Consider the following 24,773-nt stretch of genomic DNA (forward strand, 5'->3'; position numbering starts at 1 on the left):
TAACCATGTGTGTGAGGTGGTGCATACTTTTGTTTCAAAGTAGATTTGTTGAAGACTACCAAGAAACACTGTGATCCTGATTTAGCCCACTGCAGTAAAAGGTTAAGCCAGAAAGATAACCACTTGAGGCTGTGACAATATGACTTAAGTAAGAGGTAGAGGCATGTGTTCCTAATATCCCAAATGTGTACTGATCTCTTTATTGACTCATTGATAACTCATTATCATTACAACTCATTGATAACTTTCGGTTATAGGCCTATCCAATTTGTATCCCATACTGTAGTATCAACACCTCTAACATGTCACACCTGATGTTCTCAGATATTGACCACATACAGAGAAAAGGAGAAAGGTCCAGGAGCATGTCTACCCCAGGAAGACATTTCCATAGAAGCCCACCCCATCTTGCTGCTTCTCCCCAGCCTGGTCTATCTGCTCAGGGAAGTGGGACCCCACACACACGTTCACAGCCTCCCGCAGATCAACCGGAAGTGACCTAATCTTCTTCTCATACTCCGCCAGGGCCTCCTGATTGAGCTGCAGATAGGTGGGGGTGAGAGGTCAGAGAGAGCAGGAGAGAGGAAGAGGTGAGAGTTGAAAATGCCTCTATTTGCACTGTATAATTATCCTTTATAGATGTATATGTTATCCAAAGGGCAAGGTGAATTCATCCACGTCTTTCATTTTGGACACATGGTCAACTGGAAAATCTACTGTGTAATCTATACGTTCATCAAAGAAAAGATTCCATACAATGTTCACACATCAATATCTGAAATATACTGTATCTGACACAAGTTAGATTTAATCAAATGTGTGATTAGTCTACCAGTAGGCTTATAGGACCTGTTCTGTGCATGCTGAAGACAGTATACATCATGCATCATTACATGTGTTATGTCATTTACATATTGGATGTTGATTTGCCTGGATGTACATTCTCTTCAAATAACATTTATGACAACCACCATGTTATACCCATGCATGCATACGGATACGTGTGGACAGGTGTGTATGTGTATGTGCGTGTGCATTTGCGTGTGTGTGTGCCAGACCTGGGTTCAAATACATGTGTATTTGATTATTTGTTATTTCAATACTTACTTTCTGTGTATTTTTGTATTTTCTAATAATGTGTCCCAAATCAATTACTTATATTGGAAGTATTTGAATGTTTTTTCAAATAATTTCCTATAAATAGCCTACTATTTGAAAATGTTTTCAAATACTTCCTTAATATATTATTTCAAATACTCCTAGGACCTAGGTTCCAATGTATGGGATTATTTGTTTGTATTTGAAAATACTCTGTGTAATTGAGTATTTTCAAAAAGATGCCAATGCTTTCAAAGTGAATTTCCAAATACATTCCAATATTCAAGTGCTTGTATTTTCAACCACAAAAATATGAATACTTACTTCAAAATATATGTGAAAGTCATTTAAATCTTTGAAATAGTATTTGAACCCAGGTCAGGTGTGTGTGTGTGTGTTTATTTGTTTACAGTACCTGATTGGCCATGCCTTTGATCTCGTCCAGTGTGGCTGTTTGTCTCTTCACGAGAGCATCCTGCTGAGGACTGCTGTCTGTGGACTAGAAGAGTACAGTACCAACACATGTCAATGAGAGCAGAGGCTTTGTATGGCTGTGTGTGTGTGCACCGAGAAAGCGTAAATGCTTGAAGGACAGGAAGAGTATGAGAGAGAGAGACACAGAGAGAGAGATGAGGAGAGAGAGACACAGAGAGAGAGAGACACAGAGAGAGAGACACAGAGAGAGAGATGAGGAGAGAGAGACAGTGTGAGAGAGATGAGGAGAGAGAGAGACACAGAGAGAGAGATGAGGAGAGAGAGATGAGGAGAGAGAGAGACAGTGTGAGAGAGATGAGGAGAGAGAGACACAGAGAGAGAGATGAGGAGAGAGAGACACACAGAGAGAGAGATGAGGAGAGAGAGACACAGAGAGAGAGACAGTGTGAGGTATCTTGTACAGTGAACCCAGGAGGATCCAACCTGAGAGGAGATCAACACTGTTGGGTCACAACAGATTGGACCAATTCCAACAAGTGCTCTTTACGCTGTTATCACATCATAACCCCTCTCAGAGACTCATGAAAGAGACAAAAAATATGCTTTTAAACCCTCCTTCGTTGAGGTGTTCAGATCAACCTGGTTGAACTGGTGTGAAAGGAGCAGAGTAGAAGTGATGTGCTTGTGGACAGTTGGGATGACTCCTGATGAGCCAACACGGTAAACAGCCGAGGAGAACAACACCACCTCTCTCTCAGTGAGTCATCTCTCCACTCTACATGTGCTCCGTCCTCTCTCTCAGTGAGTCATCTCTCCACTCTACATGTGCTCCGTCCTCTCTCTCAGTGAGTCATCTCTCCACTCTACATGTGCTCCGTCCTCTCTCTCAGTGAGTCATCTCTCCACTCTACATGTGCTCCGTCCTCTCTCTCAGTGAGTCATCTCTCCACTCTACATGTGCTCCGTCCTCTCTCTGAGGTGAGTGAGTGCTCTGCTCCTCACTCAATTCAATTCAATGTGTGTGTGTGCTCTTTTTTTGTGTGTGAGAGCGAGAGAGCACATGCACGTGGGAGTGTGTGTAAACAGAGAGGGTGGTCATGTTAATGAATCAGACACTTTTGTGTACGGTACACTTCTGTAAAAGCTCTTTAGCTCAGTGTAACCATAGTTACTCTCCCAGTCTACCACAGTAGATGGACAAATGAGAATGAAAACCATGTGAATTTCTCTATATGGATGTGGAAAGTACTGCATTAATTACAGAGACACGTGTACATCCAGGTGTTGCCATTAAAGTATAGACCTGAGACATCTATAATAGCCGGTTCTATTTTATCTCAAAAGGAATATACTTGCCACTGTATCAGTCTGGGCAGACTCCTCAGCCAGGTCCACGCTCATTGCCCTTTTCAGCCTAAGTATAGAGAAATATATATATATATTATGTTACCATTAAACTATGTAGTCTATGTCTATGACAAAGTTGTTCCAACTCAGAACACAGCAGCACTCTGCCACGTGGAAGCAATTTTGCTTTCCAACCTACATTTAAAGCTCTGTATACTCTGCATATGAAAAGGTTTGGCATGGGCCCTCAAATCCACAAATAGTTAAACAGCTGCACCCTTGAGAGCATCTTGACTGGCTGCATCACTGCTTGGTATGGCAACAGCACCGCCCTCAATCGCATGGCGCTACAGAGGATGGTGCGGACCGCCCAGTACATCACTGGGTCTGAGCTCCCTGCCATTCAGGACCTCTATACCAGGCAGTGTGAAAGGAAGGCACGGAAAATCATTAGACTCCAGCCACCCAAGCCATTGACTGCTCTCTCTGCTTCCGCACAGCAAGCGGTACCGGTGCATCAAGTCTGACACCAACAGGCTCCTGATCAGCTTCTATCCCAAATCCAAAAGACTGCTAAATAGCTTACAGAATCGCTACACGGATTATCTGAGTTGACCCTTGTATTTTATTTACATTTTTGCACTGTCTCTATGTTGACTCATAGGACTCTACACACTCACTCACAATGGCACTCCAACACACACATAACATGCAGACATTTATACTGACTCTATACCACAGGGGGCTGCTGAGGACAGGAAGTCTCATAATAATGTCTGGAACAGAGTAAATGGAATGGCATCAAACACCTGGAAACCATATGTTTGATGTATTTGATACCATTCCACTGATTCCGCTCCAGCCACTACCACAAGCCCGTCCTCCCCAATTAAGGTGCTACCAACCCCCTGTGCTCTACACACATGCAAACACACTCACATACAATCATAATTTACCCTGATGCTACTCTGTTTATCATATATCCTGATGCCTAGTCACCTTACCCCTATACATAACTTACCCTAGCACCACCTATCCCTGCACATTGTAAATATGGTACTGGAACTGACCCTGTAAATAACTTCTTAATTTCTTGTGTTCTTATTTATAATTATTGTGTGTTTTTGTTTTACCTTATGTTATTTTTAATGCTACATGGATTACTGCATTGTTGGGTTTGGAGCTTGCAAGAAAGGCATTTTACTGTACTTGTGCATGTGACATTAACACTTGAACCTTGAACCTTGTACTGTTTGTACTGTACCAGTACATCGAACAATGACAGAATCAATGAGTAAAATTAGCGCCCTTTTATGTGATTCCATTAGCACACATTCAGCTCACCTTGCCTTGTCTGAACCTGAGCGCTTTGACTGCCCTTTCTTCTTTGCCTCCTTCGATTCACTTGGGGAGGAAACAGAGAGCGCACGTCACTGGGTGTGATTTTAAGGCCATTCAAGTGAAAGCCTCACTCAGCCCATTACATGAAAACTCCCACTCAAAAAAGCGTCTTATGCAGCTGGGCTGTGTGACCATGTTCCAGTTCATATTTTCTAAGTGAAAAAGGGTCAATAAAGTAGTCCAGTGTCTGTTTGATGAGTTAAACAGAGGCTTTCTTATCCCTCATACTGCTGTTTGATCACCTGGTGGCTAATGGCAGGCATTAGATAACCATCTGCCAGCTGGGGAAACTGGATAACACTCACACACACTCTCTTTTCTCTCACACACACACACACACACACACACACACACACACACACACACACACACACACACACACACACACACACACACACACACACACACACACACACACACACACACACACACACACACACACACACACACTCACACTCACTTGCTCACTCACACACCGTCGCTCGCATACACACATATACGCACAGACACACACACACAGATAGATATAGGCACAGTCTTTCTCTCTCTCTCATACACACATACACACACACACTTCAGACCAGCATAAATCGCCTGAGGTCCCTGAATAACCTTGTCCCCGAGGTCCCTGAATAACCTGGTCCCCGAGGTCCCTGAATAACCTGGTCCCGAATAACCTGGTCCCCGAGGTCCCTGAATAACCTGGTCCCCGAGGTACCTGAATAACCTGGTCCCCGAGGTCCCTGAATAACCTGCAAGGATGGCTGAATCATTTATTACTTCAGTTATTGTCTTTGTAAAAGGTCAAATACTTTCCCTGTCTAACACACACATGCACGCACATGCTTTACACAGACACACACACACACAGGCGCACATACAAGTAACTGCCTAAATAAAGGAAACACCAACATAAAGTGTCTTAATAGGGCATTGGGCCACCATGAGCCTACAGGACAGCTTCAATTTGTCTTGGCATAGATTCTACAAGTGTCTGGAACTCTATTGGAGGGATGTGACACCATTCTTCCACAAGAAATTCCATCATTTGGTGTTTTGTTGATGGGGGTGGAAAACACTGTCTCCAGAATCTCCCATAAGTGTTCAATTGGGTTGAGATCTGGTGACTGAGAAACACACACACACACACCCTTTAAACCCCCTATGCTCCTTGAGACCCCTCTTTCATAGTCACTGAGATCTCTTCTAGCCATGGAGGCCAAAATAATGGGGAACTGGGCATTGTTATACATGACCGGAAGCATGATGGGATGTTCATTGCTTAATTAACTCAGAAGCCACACCTGTGTGGCAGCACCTGCTTTCAATATACGTTGTATTCCTAATTTACTCAAGTGTTTCCTTTATTTTGCCAGTTAGCTGTATAAGTTCCTTATATTTGCTATATATCTAGAGATCCTGCATTTAGGAAGGCAGAAGGCTACTGTGATGTGTGTTGGCCCACCTCGCCAGAGTGTTGAGTTCACTGATGTGTCTCTCTGTGGCCATCTCCAACAGTTTGGCTAATCGCTGTCAGTCACACAGGAAACAAGATGCGTCAGTGACAAAGTGGCAGCTCTACCAACAGCAAAACAGACCTAGTGGAAGTTACCCCTGAAATGTGTTAGAGATCTGATAAACAGCATGCAGTATATGCTGTTAAACTTCAGAGAAATAAACTACTGAAACACAACTTTTGCCATGCATTTCCATGTATTCTGAATGAATGTGATTCTGACTATGACACCGGCTGAATGTGATTCTGACTGTGACTCCGGCTGAATGTGATTCTGACTGTGACTCCGGCTGAATGTGATTCTGACGGTGACTCCGGCTGAATGTGATTCTGACGGTGACTCCGGCTGAATGTGATTCTGACTGTGACTCCGGCTGAATGTGATTCTGACTGTGACTCCGGCTGAATGTGATTCTGACTGTGACACCGGCTGAATGTGATTCTGACTGTGACTCCGGCTGAATGTGATTCTGACTGTGACACCGGCTGAATGTGATTCTGACGGTGACTCCGGCTGAATGTGATTCTGACGGTGACTCCGGCTGAATGTGATTCTGACTGTGACTCCGGCTGAATGTGATTCTGACTGTGACTCCGGCTGAATGTGATTCTGACTGTGACTCCGGCTGAATGTGATTCTGACTGTGACTCCGGCTGAATGTGATTCTGACTGTGACTCCGGCTGAATGTGATTCTGACGGTGACTCCGGCTGAATGTGATTCTGACTGACTCCGGCTGAATGTGATTCTGACTGTGACTCCGGCTGAATGTGATTCTGACTGTGACTCCGGCTGAATGTGATTCTGACTGCTACTATCACACACTCGATTGGCCTTCCGGGCCAGGGGAGTCTATTCCCTGAGTGGTGAGGTCACAACCTGATTGACCTCTATCTGATGCAGATCCAGAGCTTATGCTAAGAGCACCCCAGAGCACCTGGCTGTGATGGATAATCAATACTGTGCTACAGGCCTGGTCCCAGCCATCATCTGAAGGCAGGAAGTGAGATTCACTCTGAGGTTAGTTAGGTGCATGGTGGTGGGGATTAAACAGAATCTTACCTCAACTGCTTATCCAGTACGTAGATGAAATGTAAAAAGAAAGGCATCCTTGAATAAGAGTATACAGTATGTTTATACAAATAACTATCAATAATATCCTTAATATCAAACCGACTCTGGCAGGTAGAGTTGGTCTGTACTTAACTGTACCTCAGTGGCATGCTGCTCCTTCCTCTTCTTCAGCTGATCACACTGCTCCACCCACAGAGCTTTGAGCTCCACCTGCAGCCTCTCCTTCTGCTCCATCACCCTCTCCACCCTGGGGCCGGGCTCTGCCGTTTCACCCCCTCCCCTAGGGGACACAGTCAAAACGTCAGGGACCAGGCACTGGACATGACATGACACTAGACGGTACAAGAGAGTCTGTCTGCTGACCCCTGTAATACCCAGGGGTCTACCAGGGCCTCTACCAAGGGGCTCTACCAGGGGGCTTTGCACATCACTGCCTCACATGGAGGTCTGTTACTTCATCCCAGCAGCAGTATGGCTAATCGCTGTTTTTTATTATCATGCTTTGGAATGTAGTATTTTATTGTGTTTTGTATTGATGTTTGTGTTTGTATTGTGCAGGGATCATTCGAAAAAGAGATTGGTCTCAATATGACACCCAGTTAAAATAAAGGTTCATAATAAAATAATAAAGTACGATTGTAGGGCCAGGGTTTTTTTTCCTGATAATGTGACCTGACCAGGGCCCCAAGTTTAACTGGTCAGGATACGAGGACAGGAAACACTGCTGTCCCTGGTATCAATAATGTGGTTGGCACTTTGACAGTGCATAATCATGGCTTTTCCAAGAAAGGTTACTGGCCGAGTGGCGCAGTGGTCTAAGGCACTGCATCTCAGTGTAAGAGGCGTCACTACAGTCCCTGGTTCAAATCCAGGCTGTATCACATCCGGCCGTGATTGGGAGTCCCATAGGGCGGCGCATAATTGGCCCAGCGTTGTCCGGGGTAGGCCGTCATTGTAAATAAGAATTTGTTCTTAACTGACTTGCATAGTTAAATAAAAAAATTGTTATGTCTTTGCAAGTTAAAAACATATCTTCATAGAGGATATCATTATCCCTTCATTAATTGCTCTACCAAAAAAGAACTATAAATAAAGAATATTCCAAATCTCCCTGAAACTAATTATTATTGGTCTAAATATAATTATTGTTAATTAAACTGGCCAACAGAAAAACAACTTGATTACATTTGGTGTGTCTGCCACCACCTAGTGGATGAGATGGGAATAAGATGAACACAAGGCTAAAATAAAATATAAAAAGACTGTATTCCATTACTCTTTCTTCTTCATGGAGTTCTTCTTCTTGAGGGCTTTGAAGGTGTCGCTGTATTTCTGGATCAACTCCTCCCCTTTCTTCTGGAACTTCTTCTCCAGCTCCTTCATGTCTTTCTCCTGTCTCTTGGTGACCTTCAGGAAACTCTTGTGCTGTAGTAGCTCCTCACATGGAACTGTGGATGGCTCTAAAAAAGGAGAAGAGGAAAGGGGACAATATGGTTGGAGGTTGTCAGATTTTACACTGCTCCTATTTTTTCTGATATACAGTACCAGTCAAAAGTTTGGACTCACCTACTCCGGGTTTTTCTTTATTTTTACAATTTTCTACATTGTAGAATAATACTGAAGACATCAAAACTATGAAATAACACATATGGAATCATGTAGTAACCAAAAAATATATTTTACATTTGAGATTCTTCAAAGTAGCCACCCTTTGACTTGATGACAGGCTTGCACACTTTTGGCATTCTCTCAACCAGCTTCATGAGGTAGTCACCTGGAATGCATTTCAATTAACAGGTGTGCCTTGTTAAAAGTAAATTTGTGGAATTTCTTTCCTTCTTAATGCGTTTGAGCCAATCAGTTGTGTTGTAACAAGGTAGGGGTGGTATACAGAATATAGCCCTATTTGGCAAAAGACAAAGTCCATATTATGGCAAGAACAGCTTAAATAAACAAAGAGAAATGACAGTCCATCATAACTTTAAGACATGAAGGTCAGTCAATGTGGAACATTTCAAGAATTCTTCAAGTTTCTTCAAGTGCAGTCGCAAAAACCATCAATGTTATGACGAAACTGTCTCTCATGAGGACCGCCACAGGAAAGGAAGACCCAGAGTTACCTCTGCTTTTATTTTTTATTTTTATTTAACCTTTAACTAGGCATGTCAGTTAAGAACAAATTCTTATTTATTCTTATGCAGAGGATGAGTTCATTAGAGTTATCAGCCTCAGAAATTGGAGCCCAAATAAATGCTTCACAGAGTTCAAGTAACAGACACATCTCAACATCAACTGTTCAGAGGAGACTGCGAGAATCAAGTCTTCATGGTCGAATTGCTGCAAAGAAATCACTACTAAAGAACAACAATAAGAAGAAGAGACTTGCTTGGGCCAAGAAACACGAGCAATGGACATTAGACAGAGTGAAGGAAAAGCAGCCAACAAGTGCTCAGCATATGTGGGAACTCCTACAAGACTGTTGGAAAAGCATTCCAGGTGAAGCTGTTTGAGAGAATGCCAAGAATGTGCAAAGCTGTCATCAAGGCAAAGGGTGGCTAGTTTGCGGAATCTAAAATCTAAAATATATTTTGATTTGTTTAACACTTTTTTGCTTACTACATGATTCCATATGTGTTCTTTCATAGTTTTGATGTCTTCACTATTATTCTACAATGTAGAAAATAGTAAAAATAAAGAAAAACCCTTGAATGTTTAGGTGTGTCCAAACTTTTGACTGGTACTGTATGCATTTAATTTTTTAAAGTATATTTTGGACATAGAAGAGTCACTGGTGTTACCTTCTTTGTTATCTGGAGGAGTGGAGTCCTCAGGTGTAGGATCGGATGAGCTGGGCTCAGGTGGAGGGACAGGAGCTATAGCAGGGTCGGCAACAGGAGTGGACTCAACATCTGGATCAGGGGTAGGGACGACATTGGAGTTAACATCAAGAGTGGAGTCAACATTTGGGGTGGGGTCGACGTTACTGTTGGGGTCTGTACAGGTAGTAGAGTCAACCTTAGGGTCAGGGGTCAACTCTGTGGCTAGGACAGCCTCTGGGTCCACATCAGGGGTGTTAGGGAGGCCCTCAGGCTCTGGAACGTGCTCTACACTCTGGATGGGGCCAACAACAGATGGCTGAATGATTGGAACAGGTTCAGCCTCCACACTGATGGTGTTTGCGGGAGACGATGAGTCCATGTTGGGTTCAGGCTCTGGAGGGGCCTCTTCAGGAGTAGGTGGAGTATCCGGGGTACCAGTGGTAGTATCAGCTTCCTCCACCGGAGAGGAAGCTTTAGTCTCAGGCTCTAGTGAAACAGCATTGGCAAAGATCTCAGTGAACTACAAAACAACATTACTTTTCACACACTTTGCACTCAAATTCTAGTGAATAGATAACTTGGCCCTACCAACAGGAAACAGCCTCTTTTACCTCTTTCTGTATATGTAGCCTTCTCTCCAACAGTCGGTATTACGTTAACAAGGGGCATCTCGTATGGGGAGATGTAGTCTGCTGATGACTGCGGGAACAGAGCACAAGAGCATCAATCTCATAAGAAAGACTTTATAAAACCACAAATCCCTTTTCAGTACTTAAGCCATTTTCAGTAAGCATCTCACTATGGACATGTTTTGTTGTAAAAGGACGAGGACCTTGGGAGTGAAACATGTCATTTTCACGTGGATCAATGAGTTCTGTCTTGGAATTGATTTACCTCTGTCGTCTTTGTTGTCTTCTCAGAATTTTTTGTTGGGTTGAATAAGGCATCTGTGAAATCTGGGACAGAATAAGACAATACAGAAGAAATCACACCACGTTATAGTCCTGTTTCATAATCACTCTCAGTGCAAAATAATCATTTACTCTTAAAACACCATCTATAGGCTTAAATCTTACCTGCCCAAATTAGGCATAAGCATGCAAATTAAAATGATTTGGTGCTTTTTCTGGAAATAGGAACTGAAAGTAACTGTACTGTACCTGCAAAAGCAGCAGGGATGTAGTCCTTGACCTCGATGTAAACAAAGAGAGCTGGCAGAGTGAGCGGCATGTTGCTCTCACTGCGCAGACAGATGTGCTGGAAGCCTGCAGAGCACAAACCCCATGAATCAATCAGACAAACGCAGAAGCCTTTTGGCGCAAGGTCTACTTCAATCAGCCTCATGCTCTGGAATTCTGGGCAGATGTCAAATTTTAAACCCAGGTAGAAATAGGTAACAATTTACATGAAATTGCTCTTATATCTGTGTAGTAAATCTGTAATCACTAAACACTGTAACAACACCATGTTCATACTGTGGTTTTACTAGAGTAATGACAGTGTTACTACACATAGGAGAAAGGTATTGTAACATGTTATCAAACAGACCTGACTGAAGGGCCTCGATGGGGATGATCCTGTGGCCCAGAAACTTCCCTCCCTCCTCGTGAACCACGACCCTGAGAGAGGCCATGTCAGGCAGCAGGATCTGTCCACACAACAACAAGCTTGACCCTGCTGACATGCATTCGACAAGGCAAATTTGTTTGCTTATAAAAAATTATAATTGAACGAATATACCTTCTCAAAAACAAAGGGCTCTTCATTCCAAACTGGGTTAATGGCGTTCGGTGTGGTTGACCACCTGGTCCGGTACTTCTTCTTGGGGTCTCCTGGCAACCCAATGATCTCCACCTCTACGCCTGTCTTCACACTCTTGTCTGACAGGAACTGGCCTGAGTAGATCTGAAGGGAATTCTGATATTGGACATACAGTGTACTGTATACTAGAACCTTTAGAAACACATGTAGGCCGAGATGAAATAAGGAAGAAAATACAGCTGACAGCAGGCCTGTACACATATCACAAAACAGACAGGAATATTCAGCCAAGACAAACACACACACATACACAGAGCGAGAGAGAGAGAGAGAGAGAGAGAGAGAGAGAGAGAGAGAGAGAGAGAGAGAGAGAGAGAGAGAGAGAGAGAGAGAGAGAGAGAGACACAGAGACACACTGAGACACACAGAGAGAGAGAGAGAGAGAGAGAGAGAGAGAGAGAGAGAGAGAGAGAGAGAGAGAGAGAGAGAGAGAGAGAGAGAGACAGAGAGAGAGAGAGAGAGAGAGAGAGCGAGAGCCTAAGGACATCAAAACAAGTGGGAGGAAAGTAGCCCCGAGCTGCAAACAACCAGCTGAAGCAGCTCTCCCAAAGTTAAACCATGAATAATGATCCAGAATGAAGTTTGATAATGACCATAACAGTCATATAATTACATTATAACTCACACATTTTAGTCCTATCATTTTTAAATGAACTGTCTAAATGCCTGCAACCAAAACCTAAAGCAAGAATAGTGAATAGTGCTGAGGTCTGCTGCTCTCTCTGTGAGGTTGGCGTAAACATGCCTTGATGGTCAGTGTGTTGGCCACGATGGTGTCGATCCTTTCACAATAGGGGTCAAACTTCTTGTCACTACGGCGGAGGAGGTCATGCTTGAGGAGGTAGCCTGTCCTCCCGTTGAATTCAAATAGAGACATGTTGTGCTGCATTGGGAAATCTGTGGGGGAAAAATGACATTTTCAGAACATTTCACAATTTCAAAACATGTTACTTCATTACTGCATTATAACACAAATGTGAGATGGATCTGTCTTTTTATGGCATGTGCAGTAGAGCATTGTGCAACTCAAAACAGTGCAACACTGACCTCCAGTGGTGGATATAAGAAACGCTACTCACTCTCCAACTCAGAGTACAATTTCAGGAAACAAACTGCACGTGTGCCTTATCATGACTAACAACAATAATGGGAACAATCAGAAGTTGTCACACCAGTTTGCCAGCCATAAACTAATACCAATCCCAGACAGCTGATATAGCTTAACCCATAGTTTGGTAGTTGAGCGCCACCATCTGGCAGCCAGCATTCCAGAAGGGCTGAGGACTGTAGTTGGAAGAGTCCATTCTGGTTCCTTTAGGGTAAATCCTACTCATCTGCCTCTTGTTGTATCTGGGTTGTCATGCTAAGGAAGTTTGCATTCACAAATGTGACAGAAAATGCTGATGATTTATTAGTATTAGAATCTGAGAGTAATTCAATCAGGGCTAAAGAAACAGTTGTCAAAGGATACTCCACAAACTCCACTGCAGTCTTGGAGATCATGCTTTCCCCTTTGGTCTCCACAAAAGATGAGATGAGGTAGCTCTTGTTTTTCTCTGTCCACAGGAGAATGAGAGTGATCAAACAGAATATTAGTTTCCATCAGCAACAACAACTAGATAAACAGTAATATAACATTTACTTTGTGTAAAGTTTTATATCATATAACGTTATTATTTTAAAACTGCTTCTTCTTATTTTTGTAGAGGGACAAGTTACCCTCATCTAACCCCTGCCGCAACTTAGCATCAACAAATCACAACTTACTTCGGGAGTTATCAAAAGAGATGAATTTGGTGGGCTGGATGTAGTTGACAATAGCAGACATCTCCTCATACGCTGTCACTTCCTGTCCCGCTGTACCCTATAGGAGGATAAACAGGAAGTTGGCTCCTGTCTGAAACATCTACTGACATAGAAAGAGGCTTAGAAACACCATCTTGCCATACCTCGTCCGAGTTCTTCATCTTCTCCTCATCCTGGTCTTCATCCTCCTGCTGTTCTTCATGGTCATCAGTCATGGTCACCTCCTCCCCGGTCATGGTCACCTCCCCTTCTGGACATAAGACACATACAGCCTCAATACTTACTACAACAATGTGGCTGCAACATTATCTGGAGGATTAATACAGTACAACCACCATACAATGTCATTTGGTTTGTGTCCTGTACTACAAACCAGTCACACACTGGTCCTCAGGGTTAGTAGGGCCTGTCTGGTTGGGCTCCTGGCCAGCGCTAGCTGTGACTATGGGCTGCTCTGATCCTTCTGTCTTCTTGGGGCAGGCCTGGCTGGGCTTCCCATGGCTGCCCTTCTTGTTCTTGATCAGGATCTTCCCCATGAGCTCTGCTGGGCTGGGGATCTGCAGACCTGGCTTCATCTGCTCAGTCACACACACATGGGAGAAAACACACTTCAGGGAAGGAGGCCAGGCACGCAGGCACACACACTCAGGTGGCAACACACATACTTGTGCTCTGTTCAGGGAAGGTAAATATTGGTTAGCTTAACACATAAATCAGTGTAGAAGGCTACAGAGGCTCATAAGAGTCAACTGTAGTAGTCATGTGAAACAGGAAAAGGTGGTGAGGGTGAAGGTTCGGTCTTTAAATTCATTAAACTGAGGACATAGACCGTATATATACAGTACCAGTTAAAAGTTTGGACACACCTACTCATTCAATGGTTTTTCTTTGTTTGTACTATTTTCTATATTGTAGAATAATAGTGAAAACATCAAAACTATGAAATAATAAACATGTAATCAAGTAGTAACCAAAAAAGTATTAAACAAATCAAAATATATTTTATATTTGAGATTCTTCAAAGTAGCCAACCATTGCCTTGATGACAGGTTTGCACACTCTTGGCATTCTCTCAACCAGCTTCAAGAATTTGTCACCTGGAATGCATTTCAAATAACAGATGTGCCTTGTTAAAAGTCAATTTGTGGAATTTCTTTCCTTCTTAATGCCTTTGAGCTAATCAGCTGTGTTGTGACAAGGAAGGTGTGGTATACATAAGATAGCCCTATTTGGTAAAAGACCAAGTCCATATTATGGCAAGAACAGCTCAAATAATCAAAGAGAAACAACAGTCCATCATTACTTTAAGACATGAAGGTCAGTCAATACAGAAAATGTCAAGAACTTTGAATGTTTCTTCAAGTGCAGTCACAAAAACCATCAAGCGCTATGATGAAACTGGCTCTCATGAGGACCTCCACAGGAAAGGATGACCCAGAGTTACCTCTGCTGCAGAGGATAAGTTCATTAGAGTTACCAGCCTCAGAAATTGAAGCCCAAATAAATGCTTCACAAAGTTCAAGTAACAGACACTTCTCAACATCAACTGTTCACAGGAGACTGCGTGAATCAGGCCTTCATGGTCAAATTGCAAAGAAGCCACTACTAAAGGACACCAATAAGAAGAGACTTTGGTTTCAACCACTTTGTCTTTGTGAGTGTAGGTGAACGGATGATCTCTGCATGTGTGCTTCCCACCGTGAAGCATGGAGGAGGTGTGATGGTGCTTTGCTGGTGACACTGTCAGTGATTTATTTAGAATTCAAGGCACACTTAACCAGCATGGCTACCACAGCATTCTGAAGCGATACGCCATCCCATCTGGTTTGCCCATAGTGGGGCTATCCTTTGTTTTTCAACAGGACAATGACCCAACACACCTCCAGGCTGTGTAAAGGCTAATTGACCAAGAAGGAGAGTGATGGACTGCTGCATCAGATGACCTGGCCTCCACAATCACCTGACCTCAACCCAATTGAGATGGTTTGGGATGAGTTGGACCGCAGAGTGAAGGAAAAGCAGCCAACAAGTGCTCAGCATATGTGGGAACTCCAACAAGACTGTTAGAAAAGCATTCCAGGTGAAGCTGGTTGAGAGAATGCCAATAGTGTGCAAAGCTATCATAAAGGCAAAGGGCGGCTACTTTGAAGAATCTCAATTATAAAATATATTTAGATTTGTTTAACACTTTCTTTCTTACTACATGATTCCATATGTGTTATTTATGTCTTCACTATTATTCTACAATGTAGAAAATAGTAAAAATAAAGAAAAACCCTTGAATGAGTCCAAACTTTTTACTGGTACTATATATATATATATATATATACAGCATATATATTTTCGCTTATGGCACCTGGTTTTCCCAAGCGGTCTCCCGTCCCAGTACTAAGCAGGCCCGACCCTGAAAAGGCATGCTCAGCGTGGTATGGCCACAAGTGTATTTTTTACACCATTTTCTCCTCGCGTTAGGTCTCTTGGCTCTTCTCTGCAAGAGTTCGAGTCATGCATCCTCTGAAACATGGCCCGCCTGGCTGCCTACTTCTTATCACACTGCTCGTTTAACCCGGATGTCATACGCACTAACGTGTCGGAGGAAACACTGCTCGTTTAACCCGGATGTCATACGCACTAACGTGTCGGAGGAAACACTGCTCACTTAACCCGGATGTCATACGCACCAACGTGTCGGAGGAAACACTGCTCGATTGACGACTGGAGTCAGCTTGCAGGCGCCCAGTCCTGTCAAAAGTAGTCGCTAGAGCACGATGAGCCAAGGAAAGCCCCACCGGCCAAACTCCCTTACCCGGAACAGCGCTGGGCCAATTGTGCGCTGTCCTATAGGGCTCCCGGATCGAACGCCAGGCTATAGTGACACCATGGAAACTTAGGGACACTATGTTTAACAGATGAAAAGTAATATGGCTTGTCTATGAATGGATATGACTGAGACAAATGGACTTGTCAGTTCCTAATAGACAGTCCCACTCACAGGGTACTTGTCCAGAGGATCCGTTAGCAGCATATCTCCAAATATGGTCTTACAGTAGTTAGCCATTTTCTCCTGCTGCTTCACCCTGGAAAAACATAATACAACTTCAATGATAATCAATTATTGTCTACATGCAGGTTACAGGCTCAATCATATGATATAAATAGTCACATGATATTAAGAACCCAAATAAATGTTTGTGATGGTAGGGGCACTGCTTTTTTGGTATGGCGAACGCTAAACTTGCATGTTTTTAATTTGAAAAGAGGAGTGAAATGCATTGTCTTACGAGTCCACATGGTTCTCAAAGGAGAGGATGACGGGGTACTGTGACGTCTTGAAGGCGCTTTCCGCGATGGCCTCAATCACATCCTGTCACACAGACAAACAGACAGACCAATCTGGACTCTGGGACATACTATGTAGACACACAGCATGACTGGCAGTATCAACACAACTCTATCAGACCCAGCTAAACGAGCTGGAGGCAGGCCAAACATCATCAAGGCTGGAGGAAATCCGTGTTTGACAGTAAACAATGCTGAGGCGTTTGGTTTGGTCTGTGTGCCAGTTAGAGCGGAGCTCTGGATGCCCTTAAATGGCAGTGTTGAGTGAGGGGCCCAGGGGACGTATGGTGTGGTGTGCTAAGGCTGCCGTGCTGCACGCGGGCTCCAGTGCCCAGGCCCAACATGACACTCTGCGCTGTGTCTCTATTGACACCTGCTGGCAGAGCCACAAAGGAAGCTGTCACTGTGAGACGTAAAGCAGGGGCCGCTTCCTGGGGCACTGTTACTGTAGGTACTTTGGTCTGGACTACCGTTGCGTAACAGTAACAGTCAGGGCCCGGCATTAGTGACACTATCTCTGTTGTCTGTGAGTCTTAATGAATCAGGGCTGTGTTAATGGGGACTGCAACAGTGGTCACAATGGGTCAATGGTGTACATTTAGTTAGATGCTTTGTCTTTGGTTGGCACGCACCATATTGGATCAGTAGGACTGTTCTCTAGCATTGAGTTGAGGCTAAGGCTAGAATCCCCCAAAAAGAGGTTGTATATTCCTTTGAAAATGTATGAATATTTGGTTTACAGCACTATTGCACTGTCCAGCACTGAGAGATGAGGGCTGACTGACACCTGACCTTGAACAGAATCTCAGTTGTCATGGTGAAGCCGTGGGTGATGATAGGCTCCTCATCCGGTGGTTTTCCCTTCCAGCAATCCAGCTCCAGGCAGCGGCAGCCGGCCAGCAGACACTGGCGGTACATCTCTGGAGACGACACGCCGGAAAACTGACCAGCTGTGGAGGAATCACAACATTTTTGGGGGTCATTTTACACTTTAGAGACACTCAAAAACGCATTAAAACCACAGTCTATAAGATTTCCAGTCATTTCAATTAATGAAATAACCAGAAACCAGAAATAACCAGCCATTGTCTTTCTATTGCTTCTACTACTAGCTCTGGGCTCACATTTTCTGATAAGAAAAATAGGCATTTCCATTTGCATTGCTCTGAGTAGCCTTTGATACAACCTTGTGTACCATAGCTTTGTTGAAATGTGTGAGAGTTTAAAGACTGTTCTCATCTCACCCGTCAGGTATGTGTTATGGGAGGACTTGATGAGGTAGTGGGGCAACGGTTGGCTCATGTCCTGACACTTGGCCAGCTTGTCCAGTATGACCACAGATGTCTCAGGCCCCATCAAGTAGAACAGCAGACCTTCCGGAGAAATCTGACCTGTAGAATAAGATACCTGTATATTATAACAGTGTTACACATCTCTCTTCTATAAAACACTGGATTTAGAATACAGTAACGATTGGGAATACAGTGTAATCAATGATGAAGATTGGCTAATACAGTAGTAATGTGATGATTTAGGCTTCTATGTTAGTTCTTCTGTCCTGACCTTTAGTAATCAAACTGTATCTATGTGTCTCTTACCTCTGTTGGAGTTGGAGGAGCAGGGCTCATACTTCTCGATAAGGGCCTTCACCTGGTCAGGTCTGAACCGGGGGAATAGCTCCTCATTGAGGCGGGAGTCACGCTGCTTTTCGTTGATGAACTTGGCCAGGCTCTCCTTGGTCATGTAGGGCTTAGCCTTGGCAGAGCTGGAGGGACAATCAGCCGTGATAATCACATCAACAGCATCTTACATCAGCCAGGGCCCAGACAAACCCTGAGCCAGGGAACTAATGCATGAGCTGGACACTCGACCGACCAACCATTGAGGAGAACATGATGACAATTACACCTGGCATCACCTCATGCCTGTATTCTCCAATTGGTAGGTATGAATGTTACTTACTAGGATGTGAAGATCTCATAGATCTCAGGCCGGGGACAAAGACTCATCAGGAAGAGCTTGAAAGCAGCTTCAGTGAAGACGTCCGGCTTCATAGTGTCACCCTGAGAGAACACACAACAGCCTGTCACATTATGACACTACTGAAAATAATTCATTATACACCTTTAAAAAGGACTACGATAAGTACTTGGACTACATGGGTGCAGACCCCAGAATTGTGACTGTTGAAAAACACAGGGGTTTCTCTCTGACCTTTCCTTTGGGGAGGTGTGCTGAAGCTAGAGCTCCCTCCACCCTCTTCTTATCAGCTGGAAACATCTTGTAAATACTGAGGATGGAAATAAAGACAACTAATGAGAGGCTTGAATGTAGTTTAAATTGACTGAATCTGTTCAACTGTTGTACACTGGTAGAAAAAAAGGGTTCCAAAAGGGTTCTTCAGCTGTCCCCATAGGAGAACACTTTTTGGTTCCAGGTAGAACCCTACATGTAGAACCCTCCTATGGGGACAGCCAAAGAATAGCACCTTATTTTCTAAGAGTGTAAGTGTAAAACCAATTCTACATGACATTGTCTGTTACTCACTTTTTGACAGGGATCTTGCCATCCTTATTGGTCTGAAGGGAGATGCGGACATACCTAGAATGGAGAGGTTTATCAACAAAAAAAAGGCATCTAATTCACAGGCTAACAACATAGCGAGACCGGACCATATCCACTCACATTTTCTCCATGAAGACTTGTCTGCATGCGTTGTTCCTCGATGGGTTGTAAGCAATGGACAGGATATCAGCAGCCCAGTTCTACAACATCACACCATAGCTGCATGAAATAGCTGTCTGGATTTACTACTTGTCCTGATAATATTGTTTTATTTGTGACCACTAGGGGGCATGGAACTGATCTGTGCTTCAGGAAGAGAGAGTCACTTAATGTTGACTGTCTATCAATTGTTATTTTCATTAGAGTTTATTAAAACCGGATATTGTAGTCGTAAACTCAAAAAGAGGGCAAGGACAGAGGCTGCTTTGTGGTGGAAATGAAGGCTTATATGTTAGTGGTTGACCTGAGGATAGAGCTGCAGAGCCAGTATGGAATCAGGCAACGAATATCACTTAAACAAATGTTGGTGGTAAGGTGATGCTGATAGGTATGTAAACATCGAGAGTAAATTTACCTATCTCATTATGTTTAATATATATATATATATATATTATTGACACTTAATCATTTGAAGTTATGTTACATGCAGTACGGGCAGTATAAGCTCTGGTTATGTCATGTTGCTGTAAAGAAGATGGAACCATGTAAGGATTATTAGTGTGTATTACCTGTGTCACTTTCTCCTTGTAAGCAAAGAAGTTGTGGTAAGTCAAATTCACCATGTCAGGGCCTGTGACAACAGTCAGGGTTTTGACTAGATGGTCGCTGTTTGGAAAATCCAGGTTGAACACATTCCTGACTTTAGGGTGCTGTTGATGAGAACGGACAGACATTTGTAAAACCTAAATTCCAGTGACCACAAGTAATTGTTCCTATGTACCTATGTTATCGCAATGTCTGTTTGGAGAGAGGGAAATGAGGCTGCTGCAGCCTGGTGTCTGTTTTCCATACACAGGACGCCTGGGAGCTCAAGCCTGACCAGGCAAATCAGTGCATGCAAACTCCAGACCAGAGCTGAGAAACATGAGAGCAGCAGCTCAGCAGAGGAACTGGGGAGTTACTATGTCCTCAACTACTACAGTACAAACAGATCAATGATGCTACATGCTACTTTGTTTTGATACAGTATCCATGGCTTATAGAAGAGCAACTGCTCTCCTTGACGGCAACACATAAGACAGACTGCATCGATAGATGGCACACCAGCTATGGGGATGATGTTTATCCCCCAGGGAATAGCTGTGACCTCCCCCAGTAGTAGGGAGTAATGGCTGCATACTGAAATTCTCTGTGGAGACAGCTCAGTGTGGGATGATGGCACACCAGCTATGTGGGATAGATGGCACACCAGCTATGGGGATGATGTTGTTTATCCCCCAGGGAATAGCTGTGATCTCCCCCAGTAGTAGGGAGTAATGGCTGCATACTGAAATTCTCTGTGGAGACAGCTCAGTGTGGGATGATGGCACACCAGCTATGTGGGATAGATGGCACACCAGCTATAGGGATGATGTTGTTTATCCCCCAGGGAATAGCTGTGATCCCCCCCAGTAGTAGGGAGTAATGGCTGCATACTGAAACTCTCTATGGAGACAGCTCAGTGTGGGAGAAAGCAGTGGGAGAAATTCAAACTGTCAAACTCAATCATCTCTCTACAGCTTGATCTGCAGCACAGAAATCACACAGCTGGGCTCTCGCATTGGCTGCAATCACATCACTAACACTGTGTGTGTGTGTGTGTCTGGGTGTGTGTGTGTGTCTGGGTGTGTGTGTGTCTGGGTGTGTGTGTGCACTGGCATTGTGTTTATTGCTGATTTTGCAATGCAAATTCCCCCTCAATTATACAACACACTTCCAAATGCATGCAGAGGTTTTTACAGACAAACAGATAGAGAATGGTTGTATTGAGTGGATCATGCAGCAGTGAAATCATTATAGCTCTTACATAATGGTACTTACTTTAGGAAGTTTTGCATATTTTCCTGATCTGGTATCTCTGATGTTTGCAACATCCAGGAACTCTGTCTCCTAGGAATGGGGAATTATAAAATTAAAACCCACTGAGTGGGTTCCCTCAGACTAGCCTCAATTTGTCGGGGAATGTTGACTCCAATGCTTCCCACAGTTGTGTCAAGTTGGTTGGATGTCCTTTAGGTGGTGGACCATTCTTGATACACACAGGAAACTGTTTGTTTTTAACACTGCTGAGCGTTAAAAACCCAGCAGCGTTGCAGTTCTTGACACAAACCGGTGCACCTCGCACCTACTACCATACCCCGTTCAAAGGCTCTTAAATCTTTTGTCTCGCCCATTCACCCTCTGAATGGCACACATACACACTCCATGTCTCAATTCTCTCAAAGCTTAAAAATCCTCCACTACATCTACACTAAGTGGATTTAACAAGTGACATCAATAAGGAATCATAGCTTTCACCTGGATTCACCTGGTCAGTCTGTCATTAAAAGAGCAGCTGTTCTTAATTTTTTGTACACTCGGTGTAAAGTAGAACCCACTGCATACTGAGAAAACAAATTATATCTTTCTGACTATGATAAAACAATTATTATTTTATGATTGCATCAAGAGATAGGCTTCACCCATATTAAACTGTAATATGCTTTTCTATTACTTGCATGAATACTCTGTATGGAAGCTCCCACACTGTAAGCACACGTGTGTATTTAAGCCTCATTGGGTATCAGAATGTACTGCAGACCAGAAGGTGCCGAGAGAGAGGAGAGAGAGAGGGAAAGAAAGACAGAGCAAAAGAGAGAGAGAGCGCTATAGTAAAGAGAAAGAGAGAAGAGAAGCCCAATGAACATTGTTCTGAATTCATCTTTGCAGCGCAGCAGGCTGGTAAAACCCACATCAGCTTCAATCAATACAATCCACAAGGCTGCTGGGACTGTGAGGCGCAATGCAACGCTCTAAACCATTCCTCAGCTAAATCTAATTCACTGTTAACATACAGTACATTGTGGTTACAGCGGTTGAGGCTCTAAGTCATCCCACAGCCTGACGGACCCCATTCTAGAGCTGTGGAGCCTGAGGCAGCCAGAACACATTTCATATGGTCTGGATTTAACACATAAGGATCTAAACTGCTCAACTAAGCAACCAGGCAGATTATATAAGGTGGCAATATTTACTCACTATAACCCAATTATTTGGCAGTAATTATCTCATTGTGCAATGTCACTTGTGTTACCTTACCTTGCTTTGGTTAGTCCAGTAGAGGTAGTAGCCCTTAGGGTCCATCTTCATGGTGACAGGCACAGTCTTGGTTGACTCCTGATTGAGGAGAAATACATTTTGAGTTATTGCAAACCTTATCACAGAACTTATACTTGGCCCAGCTAGTTTTGTGACAGAGCTATAGCTCAGGGTCTTGAGAACAACCAACTTGTATTATTTATAGAGGCAACACTGTAAATTGTAATGGATGTTTTACATCAATGGAGTCTTTGTAAATGTAATGTATTTTGGAGAGATCTTTCTATGATTCTCATTCAAAGTGAACTAATTAACTTGTTTTCAATAGAAGATTATCTCCAGGAATTTACTGCACTTTCAAGAGTAGCCAACTCACCTCTGACCATTTGGTAAACCTGTCTCCTTTGACCAAGTAGAGTTTGACCTCTGGTGGCTCCAGAGTATATCGTCTCTTGTCCATTGTGTTGGTCCCTCTATTGTTTCCTCTCCTGTTGTGTGACTGGTGGAGGTGACCGACCCCTCTACACCATGGAGCTGAACAGTGACTGATCAACCCTACCTGTACTCTCACTGTGCCCTTGGAGAGATGTACTGTAGCCACAGTCAGACACAGGTAGGGATGACAAGGGAGGAGGCACCCCAACAAATATGCATTGCAAATGAGCCCAGCAATAAAAATGACATTATTTGACTTGGTGAAAGGGTTGTCAGAAAATCTAACTTAAATAGTGTGACACTGAATGCACAAAATGTTTGATGATGATATGAATTAGTATTCTGTTTACAAATCTAATTTATTTTGATCACCCCTTGCCACTGGCAAATAATGACTGAACTTCCATGGACCTGAGCTTTAATTTAGTCTGTTAATGTTTTCCTCTTCTCCAGACACATATTTTACAACCCAATCACAGCATGCTACTGGACATAACAATCAGTTCCCAAATGTAGACTGCATACTGTACAATATTGAGAGACAATTGCCAGGATGCTTGTTCTATCTGTGATGGATTACTGATCTAATGGTATATTGATTTTAATTTGCTTTTAATAATGTGGTGTAGAGAAATGAAATGTACTGTATCATGTTAGATGGCCAGAGGTGGCAGAGAGGGCACTGATTAATGCTGATTCATTGCTTCTGACTGTTCCCTGTAATTTGTATGATATGCAAATATTCACTTGAGAGCAATACTTTAGGAAAATTGCATAGGGATAGGAGGACCCAAGTTACATAAGGACAGGAGTGTTTGTGGTAGGCCTAGTAATAATTTCTTACTTACATTAGATCAAATAGAACATTATATTAGATCAAATACCACATCATTCACACTTTTCAAGGGGAAACTTGATGTATGGCAATATTTCCAAGGCAGCAATAAAAGCATACAGTATGTACAACATACAGTATCCAGCATTTACACTGTAGAGTTTCTAAGTCAAAAGTACCTGTATGTGATTCATGACCCAAGCCCAGCTCAGTTACCCTCTATCATTGTGTCGCTGAGTCATCATAATGCTTTGGCAAATGTACATTATAGCAGGGGCATTGGTAGACGCCATGTAATTAATCTAATGTATGTCCCTCTAACTGCCCTGAATGCCTCTGCTGATCCTACAGCTATTGTATGCAGCAATCATGTGCCTATGAACCAGATTTATGCTGTGAGCACTGAGGAGGTGTGCTCTAGTAGGAAGACCACTGGATGCAGCTCACCCTGCACTAGCATAAAAGACATGAGAATATCTACTTCTGCTAAGCTTCCCAGTAAAGCAATGAAATCAAGCAAGCATCCCAGAAAAGTGCTCAAAATAGCCTACGTTAACATATGTAGCTTCACAAAGAAGGTTCATGCAATTAAAACTTGCCAGTAACAAAGGACATTCATATTCTGACTATCTCTGAAACTCACTTAGACAATACATTTGATGATACAGTGGTAGAAATACAAGGTTATAACATTGACAGAAAATACACAAATGCTAGTGGTGGAGGTGTTGCTGTTTATATTCAGAACCACATTCCTGTAAAGATTACAGAGAATCTCATGTTAAATACCGTTGAAGTAATATGGCTACAGGTTCATCTGCCTCACCTAAACACCCGTTCTTGTGGGAAGCTGCTACAGACTACATGCTACATGTGTGAAATGCTTGATAACATATGTGATATCAACAGAGAGGTATATTTTCTGGGTGATTTAAATATTGACTGGCTTTCATCAAGCTGCCATCTCAAGAAAAAGATTCAAACTGTAACCAGTGCCTGCAACCTG

At 43.2% G+C, this 24,773-nt stretch overlaps 1 protein-coding gene across 1 annotated transcript; it reads right to left on the reverse strand.

Annotated features, from left to right (window-relative positions):
• Positions 1-369: 369 nt before the first annotated feature.
• Positions 370-22,957, reverse strand: plcb2 (phospholipase C, beta 2). The gene is made up of 32 exons (XM_038967334.1): positions 22,874-22,957; positions 22,498-22,575; positions 21,241-21,309; positions 19,950-20,090; positions 19,342-19,421; positions 19,204-19,257; positions 18,871-18,946; positions 18,619-18,719; positions 18,255-18,421; positions 17,901-18,047; positions 17,449-17,606; positions 16,599-16,681; positions 16,310-16,394; positions 13,691-13,892; positions 13,461-13,567; positions 13,279-13,375; positions 12,983-13,067; positions 12,737-12,861; positions 12,257-12,408; positions 11,431-11,595; positions 11,239-11,338; positions 10,851-10,955; positions 10,585-10,646; positions 10,345-10,389; positions 9,670-10,210; positions 8,148-8,331; positions 7,010-7,151; positions 5,747-5,811; positions 4,225-4,284; positions 2,882-2,947; positions 1,514-1,592; positions 370-540 (listed from the first exon to the last, which is right to left on the reverse strand). Exons 1-32 carry the CDS (start codon positions 22,955-22,957, stop codon positions 370-372), a joined length of 3,876 nt encoding a protein of 1,291 aa, XP_038823262.1.
• Positions 22,958-24,773: the final 1,816 nt, after the last annotated feature.

The sequence above is a fragment of the Salvelinus namaycush genome, chromosome 28 (assembly GCF_016432855.1).
Source record: "Salvelinus namaycush isolate Seneca chromosome 28, SaNama_1.0, whole genome shotgun sequence".
Classification (NCBI taxonomy): Eukaryota; Metazoa; Chordata; class Actinopteri; order Salmoniformes; family Salmonidae; genus Salvelinus; species Salvelinus namaycush.

Coding starts and splice junctions, on each gene's coding strand:
- plcb2 (XM_038967334.1), bottom strand. CDS start 22,957: ATGGACAAGAGACGATATACTCTGGAGCCACCAGAGGTCAAACTCTAC. Junction 21,310..22,497: donor ACTGGACTAACCAAAGCAAG/GTAAGGTAACAC, acceptor CCCCATTCCTAG/GAGACAGAGTTCCTGGATGT. Junction 16,682..17,448: donor CAACTGAGATTCTGTTCAAG/GTCAGGTGTCAG, acceptor TCTGTGTGACAG/GATGTGATTGAGGCCATCGC.